This window comes from Sesamum indicum, linkage group LG8 (genome assembly GCF_000512975.1).
Source record: "Sesamum indicum cultivar Zhongzhi No. 13 linkage group LG8, S_indicum_v1.0, whole genome shotgun sequence".
In the NCBI taxonomy this organism is placed as follows: Eukaryota; Viridiplantae; Streptophyta; class Magnoliopsida; order Lamiales; family Pedaliaceae; genus Sesamum; species Sesamum indicum.
The window spans coordinates 19,472,107-19,484,419 of NC_026152.1; the positions used below are offsets into that span (position 1 = coordinate 19,472,107).

Sequence of the window (12,313 nt, forward strand, 5' to 3'; positions counted from 1 at the left end):
TTTTTGCTTTTGTATTTATATATATTGAAGCGTATATACATTTTAGCAATGAAAAACAGTATAAATTCGTACATATATATATATTTGTAGCGATGAAAAACAATACAAATTAGTATATATATATATATTGAATTCTTATTAATGAAATGTCTTAATTGATCAAAAAAGAAAAAAATACGAGTTGTCGAGGATTGAAGAAAACTCTATTGTATTCAAGCAAAGTACGTCCTAAAATAATTATATTCATAACGAGATTATCGTATAACTTAAAGAGAGTGAAGCGTTTTCATTCAAGAAAAATGGTTATGATATATAGTATGAGAGCAGTATGCTATAATTGGTCCAAGCACTAAGCAGCTGCATGAAAAGAGGGGTGCAATGGGAGAAGAAGGCTGAATTAGGGTAGAAAGCCATAGAATGTGGCCCGAAACACACAGTAAAAGAGGTCTACATATGGTATTGGGTGTGGGTTAGGGGCCTCAGTAGTAGTTGTATCCATCGATTTTTAGCGTAGAAAAGCCATTAATATATAGTGCCATCTTGTCTGCCCATCTTCACCGCTAATAAATAACCAGTGGATATTTGTGTACCAATTTTAGACAAGTTACCCCCTGTTTTCCACATTCTCTTATTACTGTTATAACTGCTCTATTAAAATGATGATATCATACATTCTGAAACCACCCACAACAATGAATCATGTTGCTCCCATTCACTCTCAATTATGCTATAATTTATATATACTGAAGATATTCCCCTCACAGATATTTCCTTTTCCGGTGTAAATTATTCATATTGGTTTGGTGGTACATTTTTGCATTAGGACTTTTTGGTTAAGTGATGCCATCTCAATCCAACTAAACATTTCAAAAAAAAAAAAAAAAAAAGAGAAAAGGTTAATGGACCTTGAATCAGCTTAAATTACAGTTGTTATCCAGTTTTAATCGTCCCATTAATCCAAAACCATGAATTAATGCATGATTCCCGTTCAAAAGTCAATAACGACTGTTTCTTGCATTTTCTGTCACAAAATATTTTCATATACAATCCAGGCCTCAATCACTTATCCTGCTCTTATTTATATATACAAATGGGGTGGGGGTGGGGAGGAGTGAGCTGATAAGATCATAGTGCATCTGATATTGAACATGAAAAGTGATGAACGCTACAATACTCAAACCATCCAAATGTAGTCAAGTATGACAATCTTGATCATCTTTTTCCGACGATACCCACTGTTCGAACCAATAATGATAGTGTTCACGAGAATGGCAACAATGCAACCAGCTGGGCTTCCACTATTCCATCAATATTCAAGAACCACCAACTCCAACCACTTATGTACCAAAAAGTGAGATCTTAGAAACTAAGGACGAAAGTGGGACGCCGAAAGGAACCTCAATTATCAAAGCTGTTAAAACTCCATCACGAGGTCAAACAACATATGACAACTATTGTTGACATGTCTAATCATCTCATAATTTGAAATTATTCACTCTTATAGTGACTCGACTTTACCACTGTCATAGAACATAAATTTTTATAAAAAATTCTCCACGGACAATATATCTCCAAGGATCATAGAACCAGTCAACCAACCAATGAAAAAATACAAATTATCGCTCCTTTTTTTCTTACAACATTTTCCTTGCATATAACAATGTCCGCAACACCGATCTACGACATAAACATTGGACACTAAAGGTACAATTAGGGAAGAAATAAAAAGATACAGTAACTACTAGGTGTAAAGTACAAACTCGCACTAACAGACAACAAGTCGGCTGCTTTTCTTGGCTCGCTGTACAACAAAGCATGTCTTAGAATGGTGGAGGAGGATAAGGAGGTGGAGGATATGAACCTGTTAGAAAGCAGAAAACTTGATGTTAGCGTTCAATATGCTGTAGCAGGTTGATTCTGCAAAAAGATATAGGTTGCAAGATCTCTTACCGGGAGGATAATAGTGCGGGTCTTGGGGAGGTGGGGGATAACTTGAGTATGGTGGCGGATATGATGATGTTGGCGGATATGATGGAGGGTACGCAGCTGGCTGATGATGATATGGCGGTGGGGGATATCCTGCTGAGTTTGGAGCATATGAAGAATAAGGAGGTGGTGGAGCATAACTTGTCGGTGGATAAGAAGCTACTGATGGAGGTGTTGAGTACAAAGGAACTTGAGGCCCCGGTGTACCCGCATATGGTGGCGCAGATGGAGCATGGTTAGCCGCTGGTTTCTGAAATAGAAAAGCTTTCTATAAGCTTCAAATATAGAATTCTAGAATGCAAGCAAAAAATGCCATTTCTTGTCTGAACGGCAGAGCTAATCAATATAATCATAAGATGGAAAAAATCAATCTAGCTTACATTGGCATTAGCATAGTGCAATATCAGTCGAACTTCTCCAGCATACCTATAAAGAAAACACACATTAGCCATTTACAAATTAACACCTATTGGAAAAAAAAGTACATGCATGCAAATGCATGAATAGAACAGCATAATTCACTGTAGAAAATTCTTGCATCTGTCAGTAGCTTTTCACAATGTTATGTTAATTTATTCATGTTTTACATAGCATCATTCTCAATGCATTGCTTGAGATCTATGATTGGCAAAATTTTATGGTAATATTCAACACCTTAACTGAAAATGTGAGCCATAACTCAACCCTAGCTGCATGTCGACAAGCACAAGAAGCCAAAAACTAAGTTATAGTTTCATCTTCTCATGCTTGAGGCTAAGGCAAGCTTACACTAAGTATTTTTAGAAGGTAGGGTCAGTCACTAGGAAAGGGGATAAATTATTCACTCAGCTCAGCTTCTCAAAGTCCGAGGGGTTAGTTGACTAATTAGCTATTGATTCGTTAAGGGATCTATTCCTGCTCATCAGCAGAGGAGCCAGCTATTGTTAAAAAGGTAAAACCACAAACTTGTAAGCTGCTGCTAAAATGCTCTTATTCTTCAGTTGAAGTCCAAGGGATCCAGAATACATTTCTTTTACCATAGAGCCTATTTAAAAGATGATGAGGTCTCGACATTAGCGTAAATTGTTTATACAACAATAGACGCTCATAAGAAAAACTGGGATAAAATACAAACTCTCTAAGCACTTCAGAAATCTAAAGCAACTGGCGTTCCTAATATACAGAGAACAGACGCAACGGAAAAAAATACACACGCCGCTCACTCACGAAGCAATGAATGTAATTCACAGTGTAGTTCAGTTTAATATGATATACCTTCCTTTCTTGTCCTGGAGTGGCCATGCGGTATCATCATAGCCCTGAGATAGAACTTTTTGCAACTGAACCCTAAAAATACACCAAATTCAAGATCAGTACTCTATACAAAAAGTGCATGAGATTCGAAAGAGAAATGGGATCTACAAAGAGATAAAGTATTACTTTCCGCTGCCAATGAGATCGTCGAAAGTGAGAGTATTGCTGTTCCAGACTACAACAGAGATCTCCCGCAATCCTTCTATCAAGGTAAACACGAATTTCTCTTGAAACGTTGGATTTTTTCCACCATCTATACAAGTTTCATCCAAAAAATTAACAAATATAAAACCCCAAATAACATTCTTTCTAAAGCCTCATATTAAAACAAACGAATTACCATGAATCTATCTACACACAACCTACCTGTGCAAGTACGCGTACGAAATTTGGTGCTAGCATACTCGAGACAAACGTAGGGATCTTGCCTAGAAATCCACTCGGTGTCTTTCAATTTATTACAACCAACAACTGAGATCCAAGACACCACCACAAACAATCGCGCACATTAATTTCACAAAACAATAAAAGTCCACAAGAAATAAGAAAAAGGAGGAGCAGAGAATTTGGAAAACATACCAGTAACCTCGAGAAGTTGACCCTGGATGCCAGAAACCGACATGGGAGGAAAAGATGAATAAGAAGGAAACGAGAGTATAGCTTTATTGTCTACCATCACCAACAAAAAGATGAGCTTTTATATATCCTGAAGTCAAGAGTATTTTAATGGGAAGACCCGGATCAATTTGGTGTTAAACAAATGTGAATTGAAGGAATCAAAGACGAATCAAAATTTTGCAACTGGGGTTGACCAATTATGATGTGTTCTGAGTCTGGGGTATGGGATTTCTTCTCTCCAAGGCGTAATTGATTTAGATAGGGTTTTGCAGAGGAATTTTTCCAAGTAAACTCCAGCATTTGGATTATTTAGTATCTGGGTGCTTTCATTCCACATTTCTGCTGTGGACCAGAAATTAGCGCGTATAATAATAATATTCTTTGGATTGGAACTTGGAAACTGTACGCGTACGTATATGTATTTTCGTATTCGGTAAGGCATCTGGGGTTATTAATATACCTTATTTTTATTCTATTTTAGACAATTGAATTTATAAACTTGAGTTGTAATGGAATTTACAGAATCTTGATGGCTAATTCATTGGTTGACTTGGTACGATTCTGATATTTACTCTTTGTGCGAGATTAGTGTATGTTGCATATGTTTAGTCCATTTTTCTCCGGAAATGTATGCAACATTTTATAGTAAATTTGAACAACACAGAAATAACCAAGAATGCAAGAGTAATAACAAGAAATATAACGTCCGATTTTCAACTGATTTCTGGAATTGTTGGATGTGTATATGGTAGTGGCATTATCCTTTCGAGGATTTCAGTAGCAAACATTTGCGTAATCAACTGTAAGTAGTACTTAAACTTAATGACTTATCGCAGTCGACCATAAATATGGTTAAGAAATTTAGCACCCGAAATAATTGAACAAGAAATTTGGCATCCAATCCAAATAATTGAACCATGCGACAAACGACTTGTAACCTCCACAAACTAATAAAAGTTTGTACGGCTTCTCTTTGCACGACCAAGCCAAAGAGATTATGCGTTCCTGTCTAACCATTAGTACAGAAAACAGGTGAAGTGATTTAGCTCCGCAAAATCTGCTACTTCCAAGATGTATACTGCAACTAGATACAAGTCTGCGGGGTGGAATTAGATGACTTAAGTATATTATAATGGTAAGTTTTCCTTCAATTTTACCAGATATATGAAATACAAACAGTTCAACTATATCCATCATCAAACGCTGCATATCCAAACAAAAACCACAATCTATAATGAAATGAACGAATAACATGGGGCCTCAAGGCTGGACTTATGAATATTCACAAGCATGTATGTACAGGTCCTTGACGCCGCCTTCCCTTAATCACTTTCATAATCATCATCATCTCCAAATGAAAAAACTGATGCATCGGCTGCCATTACCTTGAACTCGCTTACCTCCCCAACTGAGTTGGAGAAGTCGGTTCCTGATCCTCCAGCAGTTTCCTTCTTTACCTCAGTATGTGGAGAAGGTGAAGTTCCTAGAGAGACTTGTTCTGTCTTACGCGTCAGATCTGCAATTTGGTTCGAGTCAACATTGTTGTAAGGCACAGCATCTTTTGCAGCCACGGTTCCAGAACCATGGGAAGAAATGCCAGTTTGTCTGGATGAAGACACAGATTCCTCAGCTTCGCTGTCAGAGAACTCATCCTCCTTTTTCTTAGAGTTCTTTGCAGCTGCAGTTGCAGCAGCAGCTTCCTCAACGGGTGCGGGGCTAGGTCCTGACACTGTATTTGCACCTGAATTTCCAGACGATTCACTAGGAGACCCAGATGGAGGTCTTGATGAAACAGTAGAACCATCATAATCCACTACCACAACCTCAACTTGGAATCCTGGGGATGGTAGTTTTCTCTGCGAGCAAGTAGCGAAGGGCAAATTTATGCACTGTATGGTGAATCCTACATATTTATAATTTGGACTGGGAGTACGAGAAGAAAAAAGTCATGCCAAGGCAATTTACATGGTCATGAAAGCGACTAAATCCATATATAACCACAAAAGCTTACTAGTAAGGAGAATAACCAGTACTGGCTTATCCATTCCCACACCCACAGATGAGTTTGAAAAGCAAGAGGGAAAATTAGGACCAACAGAAGAACTTCCAGATCTAGTAGCGGAAGAAGAATAAGATGCATATAGAAAAGATCCAAATATACATATGGCAAATCATCTCCAAATCTGGACCCATGTTGGATGTAACCCCACAACGCATCTAAACCAAGGCCTGGCTGAAAGTATAATTTACCTTGTCGAAACCATCAAGATCACTTGTGTTTAGAACTTTTCGGTTCTCAATCATTGTTGTGTTCAACCAGCTGAAAATTAGAAAATAAAGCAGATTATAAATGCAACCATTAGAAGGCAGTAACATTTTTCCATCGTATCATTGCAAAGAGGGACGAGAAGCTAATGATCAAGAAAAGGTTCAGTATCAGTAGTTTATTATACCAATAGAAGTCCCCTTGGCGATCATGAAAATGGACTTTGAAATCACCAGCCAACTCTGTCAGGCCCGGTTCCCCAGGGAGGGCAAATACCATTATCCCTTTCTTAGGTGCGCTGAACCAAAAATCTTCAGGCTGCACAAAAAGCAAAAGTATAATTGAATGTGCCTAGGCCATTAAAATTTCACCAATCTGAAAAGCAAATGATCAAATTCAGTGGTGGCTATATGTGACAATGAAAGCAACATTTTTGCATAACTGCCTGCTTAATTGATGAGTTTATGACAAATGCTCTCCTGAAATTTCCATCAAGGATAAACAACTACGAATGTGATATATCTTTGAAGGAATAAAATTATTAAAACCATATTAGACATCATAGTATGATCGAAAAGTATGAATTTTCTGAAATAGTAAAGCAGCTCATATGTCTCTATTTATGAAGCTGTATAAATTTTAGTCGAATTTACCAGCAAGGGTCATCATGAATATGACTGATTACATTGCTTTGAAGATGTCATGAAGGTTCATTAGCACATATTAGTACTTAAATAAATTATTAGTTCATGGAAAGACATCGATGTGCAAGAAGGATAACATACCGACAAATCCTTGGTTCTTGAATGCTTTTTTGTTGAAAAGAGCACACCTAAATAATTGAAGGTATAAGTTGGGATAAATTTAAATAGTAGAAAATTGAAAGTGCACCCATCGACGCAAGGCGCTAACCATTATGATCAGAGACTGTTATGGAGGGCCTGATCCAGTACGGGCACCTATGCAGCCGAAATCCTCTAAGCATGCACCTGCATTGTGCAATTTGGTACGATTTCCAAAATCTATCACACTGACAACATATCTTTTTCTATCCATCATCTCATCTTACAACTAATTTAAGTAAATATAGTAGGACAAGACAGAAGGCTAATGATAAAACTTAAAGATCTACTTCCCAAGACTAGAAAGCTAATCCATACAAAATATAAGATCTGAAATAGTGCATACCTACGACCAGGCTGGTTTTCTCCATTGAAGTATGCCAAAACGCGTTCAAAATACTTGACATATCTCTATAAGAATAGAACATAGATACTAAAAGGTCCATAGGAGCTTAGCAATAAAAGTTATCAATTTGAAAGGAATTGGACTCACAATTTGACTAGGTAGAACAAGTCCTTTTCCATCAATACACCTTTTCTGATTGTAATAATCAATTGATTCCTCGGCTGTGGGGAAGAACTAAAAGATAGCAATAATGATGCAATTAGATCTTAATGATAGGGACATATCCTTTAGAAAACAGCTCCGTATCATTTTGGTTTCCAATAGCACGCGGACAACCCCAGAGAAGAAATATTATCAATTTTACCTTCAGATACAGAAGAAGACTAGAAATCATCAATCCTGTCCTGGCCATTCCAGCTTTACAATGCACAACAACGACATTGTCAATATCTTGCTTCAACCACGAATAAGCACTTTGGCAGAATGAAATGATGAGTTGGATGGGAGGGCAATTATGGTCATCAAAAGGAAAACTAGCCACCTGCAGAAAGGGAAAAGATGAATGACGTCTCAATCACACGCCTCAATCAGCAAAACTTTTCAATGTCATGCACAATCCTGAATCCAGAGAAATTGCCAACTTATCACACCGAAGGAAACCAAGATAAGTTTTCTGTGTCCAACAGGATGTGTACAGCACTCAGTTCTTATATAACTAAAAAAATTAAACTCATTCCTTCTGAAACTCTAAGCAACATTTGGATTCAAAATAGTTGGAGACAAGGCAATGTTTATCGTAGTAATAAATTTAAAAGTCTAAACCCAGGCCAAAGAACAGTACAAATGCATGTTTAGAACTTTGGCTCAAGAAAGTTTTAAAATCCACTTGACAAGTGAAAATCCTTGAGTCCGATATAAAGCTAATTCATTTAAGCTAATCTCATTTCAAGTAGACAAGGAATAAAAACTCAGTCTGACACAATAACACAGTGAAACTAACCACGTTCCATATTCCATCCAATTCCCCGAACCTCGGTTAGAATTTCAATGCCAACAAAAAAGAATAAATATTCAGGCAACTCATCCCCTTCACATGGCTCCCATAACAACAACACTGATGGGATTGGAGGAAATACTAAAGAAAGATAAAGTAGAGGATGCTGATAAAAGAGGGAAGATGGGGTATTTGGAGAAAACAATACCTTAAGAGTGTGCAAAACAAAGGGTTTTAGAGAGGTACCAACTGAAGAAACACTGTTAAACTAAAGACAAGTATCACAACTGCTGCAAAATCCCAAAGAACGGAAAGGATAACCATGGGCAAACCAACACAGGATCACAAAATAATTTTCATAATATGAACATTCTTTTTGGCTAATCAACATAATTAGGTAGAACAGAGAACACACAAACCTTTCCCTCAAATAAAGATGCATCGTACAATCTTTCAGAACAGAGGTTATACACTTTGTATTTGTCCTGCATGATTTGAATAGATCAAAGGTGAAGAGGTGAACAAGTGATCCCATTATTGCCATATGATGTTACAAAAACTTAAGGTGGCAGAAAATAGTATGCACTCATTACCTTGTGATAAGTCTCAAAGAACCTAATTACTTCCTCCATGTGATTTCGATAAAATCCCTGAAAGCAGTCATTGCTAACTTCAGCTTAGCACCAACCGAAAATAATTCATGTACTAAATTTCAGATAAATTGGACTTTATACCTCAACATAGCCAAAAAACCCAGAGCTCATATCACCAGCAGGGAAGCCCATTGCAATAATATTCTCCGTGATGTAAGTCATATCCAAATCGAATCCTCCTTCCTATAGAAACGAATATCATGAGGCCATTGGGAAGTGGTCTACCAAATGTAACACCAGAAGTACACAACAATTTGCATTAGCAAAATGCAGGCAGCTATCTCAAAATATGGCATTTCACATTTTTCTCATGTATAATGAAACAAATCAGCAACAATGTGCTTAGAGGTATCATAAGAAAAGAGTTATTACAGCTTCAAAGGAATTGCATAAGGGGGGAGAAAGGACCTACTTATAGTAATAAACCAAAACCTAATCGTCAAAGAGAGTGAGCCACCTGGTATCTTCGCTTATTTTGAGACACAACATGACGAGCTTTGACCTGCACAGCCTTCACCGCATTCTTAGATGAGTCAACTAATCCTTTTGTGATGCTTCCAATAAAACCTGATTGTTGAGTTGGTGAAGATCCACCAGAACTTTCCTCTGATTGAGGAGATTTGGGAGACGCCCGCAATCCAAGACCACTAGTCAAACGCGAAAAAGTAGACTTTCCAGGGTTTTCAGATGGGGATACCTCAGGGGATCCACCAAATGGCTGGGGAATTTTCAGATTTTTCGCCCAAGTGGAGATGCCAGAAGCAGAGAATTTAGAAGGCGCATCATGTTCAGAATTATGTGGCGCAGATTCCACAGAAGTAGACATCTTTACATCTGCAGACTTGATATCCTGCGGATTTGATGAATCAGGAGATTCCAAACTCATTTCCTGTAGACCAGATTCCTTAAAGGTGTCCAACAGAAGAAGTATTTAACAATTAAGAAGCAGTTCAACCTAGCAGTACAACTGAACTACGAGGCAGACAAAAGAAGTTGAGAAAACGCTGAGATTCAGTGGGAGATGTTTGTAGAATATCACAGGAAACAATAAAATTCCACTATATTCCCTAGATGTAAAGGTCAAAACAACAATAAGGTGTAGATGATCCTACATGTGACAGTTGGAAATAAGAAAGAGCATGAAAATCGTTTTCGAAAGAGGGAAGTTCAGCTTAAGCCTTCACAGGACCAATAAGAAATTAGCATAATTTACAACATAATCTACCATATGGACTGCAAATGACCAAACTGAACTAGTTCTAACTTCTTTGCAAAAAAGTGATCGACATGTCATAGTTACAATTAAGGTTGTATAAAAGCTACACGAACCAGTAGTTTATTTCATGATAAACAGAAATAGAAGACAGACGGATTTAGTGTGACATGAAGGATATACATAGATCAAACATGAGACTACATGGAAAAAGCTGATACCCGCTTTTTCCATGTCTCCAAAGTCCAAAGCTCAACCAACAATCTGACAGAACAGTTCATAACATTCCCCATGAACCCACCCCAAAAAAGACAAACAAACAAACAAGTAAAGCATACTCAATGATGCATTTGTTCCAGATTACAGTATCTGCACTCAATACAGGAGTGAGAAGTTTCATTTGCTCAAGATTATTCTACACATTCCAGCTAGACAGTGAAATTAAGCCAACACAAGATTCGTGCTGCGGAGTGTTATGAATACCTCTACACTTGATCATACTCAATAAATTTGGGAAAACGAGAAGAATCCAATTAATGACTAGGGTAAGAACCCCAAGCTCAAAAAGTCTTATCTAGCAACAAAACCTTAGGTCAATTATTAAGATCAACAGCACGATGCATAGAAAAATGACCTCGCAGCACAAAACACCAATTCCTCAGTTAAAATCGAGTCCACTAATTCGCCCAAATCAATTCCTCCAACGATCCAGACCACAGACCTTCTCCAAAAGGGTGCAAGAGAAATGGGCGAAGCATTACAGCTTTCATATCGTAAACAATTAAATAGGGAAAACAAGACAGTAGGTCTTGAGTGGGTGTGAATAGACACAACAAGAGACCAGCAAAGACTCCGAAAACTACCTGAAAATTGAAATCGTAGTCAACGACGGGGAGGGGCAGCGGGTGGCGGTGCTTGCTGGGGTTTCCTAAACGACGTCGCACTGTTCCAGGGTTTCGCGAAATGAAGCGACATGTGACAGTGGACAGTCTTCACCTCTCTTATTTTTCATTCACTGTGGATTTCTGCTAGCGACTTCTTCAATTCCGCCACCTATACTAGCGACTTTTGCAATTGCACGACTACTTTTCGAAAATGATGGCTCTAATCTTTTCAAATAATAGAGTTTTTGCCTAATCTTCGTGATTTGACAAAGGAAGCCCTCTTTTTATACTAATAAAGATATATATAATAAAAAATAAAATAACCTTAAACAAATTCAAATACAATTGAAAATTATAAAATTACGTGACTTGCTTGTGAAAAAATAGAAACGAAGCTATATTTACCAACTGCACTATAAATTTACAAAGTAATAGTGGACACTCAAATACTTGCAAACATTGAGCATGGAGGGGTGATGAAGCGGTTTATTAAGGATCATCCAGGTAACTTTATTATTGGTTTCGCAAATTATATTGGCATTGCATCCAATAATAAGGCTGGACAGTGTAAGTGCACTTTGGGAAGGGAAGGTTCCTTAATTTCATTCAATATGCAATTTTATATTCATCGTCTCCAACTTTTATCTACAAATTGTATACAACTTTTCAAGTCTTTTTCAATATTTAAGTAGGAAATAATGTTATGTAGAGGTTGTACTTGTTACAAACTCATGAAATACTACTTTTATACAGAATTTCCATGATAAGAGTGGAGTTAAAGATAAATCTTGTATTCAATCCTAATATCATTCAATTACAAATTTTCTGTAGCTCTAAAGATATACTAAAAGTGCTAGGTGACGAAATTTTTCTAGATTATATACTAGCAAATTTTACGTCGAGAGATTGTGCGAAAAAATTATAATTTAATCTTTATTAGTTTCATATTTTTTTTAAAATAGTTGATATTAGTCCCGCACAAAGTTAGCCCCACACTTTAAAATAGGACTAAATATTGCAAATTTTTTTATTGTTGAGCTTACCTTGTAACATCTTTTTAAAGTGTGGGACTGATATTAATTATTTCTAAAAAATATGAAACTAAAATTGAAAATCAATCTATATTTTGGAACTAAAATTCTCTTCTGGTTGTGTCTATTAACGACTTTTCCTAGCCGTCATTCTGCATTTAATTCTTTGTTACTTGCAAGAAAATTC

General features: G+C 37.0%; 2 protein-coding genes across 4 annotated transcripts; both read right to left on the reverse strand.

Annotated features, from left to right (window-relative positions):
• Positions 1,499-4,229, reverse strand: LOC105169514 (adhesive plaque matrix protein). The gene is made up of 7 exons (XM_011089916.2): positions 3,859-4,229; positions 3,646-3,750; positions 3,406-3,532; positions 3,241-3,312; positions 2,367-2,412; positions 1,951-2,236; positions 1,499-1,861 (listed from the first exon to the last, which is right to left on the reverse strand). Exons 1-7 carry the CDS (start codon positions 3,953-3,955, stop codon positions 1,821-1,823), a joined length of 774 nt encoding a protein of 257 aa, XP_011088218.1. The 5' UTR covers positions 3,956-4,229; the 3' UTR covers positions 1,499-1,820.
• On the reverse strand, positions 4,995-11,307 carry LOC105169515 (phosphatidylinositol 3,4,5-trisphosphate 3-phosphatase and protein-tyrosine-phosphatase PTEN2A). 3 transcript variants are annotated; one of them, XM_011089917.2, is made up of 13 exons: positions 11,075-11,307; positions 9,456-9,887; positions 9,080-9,181; positions 8,939-8,995; positions 8,765-8,830; positions 7,716-7,892; positions 7,499-7,585; positions 7,352-7,416; positions 7,076-7,152; positions 6,949-6,995; positions 6,351-6,481; positions 6,148-6,217; positions 4,995-5,753 (listed from the first exon to the last, which is right to left on the reverse strand). In XM_011089917.2, exons 2-13 carry the CDS (start codon positions 9,882-9,884, stop codon positions 5,220-5,222), a joined length of 1,842 nt encoding a protein of 613 aa, XP_011088219.1. In that variant the 5' UTR covers positions 9,885-9,887; positions 11,075-11,307; the 3' UTR covers positions 4,995-5,219. The 3 variants fall into 3 exon arrangements, with proteins under 3 accessions (XP_011088219.1, XP_011088220.1, XP_011088222.1); XM_011089918.2 differs by having other exon boundaries at positions 9,456-9,902; XM_011089920.2 differs by having other exon boundaries at positions 9,456-9,848; positions 11,075-11,306.

What these genes read in the sequence shown, in the direction of transcription:
- LOC105169514 (XM_011089916.2), bottom strand. Translation starts at nt 3,955, where the DNA reads ATGGTAGACAATAAAGCTATACTCTCGTTTCCTTCTTATTCATCTTTT. An exon ending in CTCCAGGACAAGAAAGGAAG is followed by an intron (nt 2,413 to 3,240) that starts GTATATCATATT and finishes TTTTCTTTATAG; the next exon opens with GTATGCTGGAGAAGTTCGAC. An exon ending in CCCGCACTATTATCCTCCCG is followed by an intron (nt 1,862 to 1,950) that starts GTAAGAGATCTT and finishes GCTTTCTAACAG; the next exon opens with GTTCATATCCTCCACCTCCT.
- LOC105169515 (XM_011089917.2), bottom strand. Translation starts at nt 9,884, where the DNA reads ATGAGTTTGGAATCTCCTGATTCATCAAATCCGCAGGATATCAAGTCT. An exon ending in AACAGTCTCTGATCATAATG is followed by an intron (nt 6,996 to 7,075) that starts GTTAGCGCCTTG and finishes TCAATTATTTAG; the next exon opens with GTGTGCTCTTTTCAACAAAA. An exon ending in CGCCAAGGGGACTTCTATTG is followed by an intron (nt 6,218 to 6,350) that starts GTATAATAAACT and finishes TCTAATTTTCAG; the next exon opens with CTGGTTGAACACAACAATGA.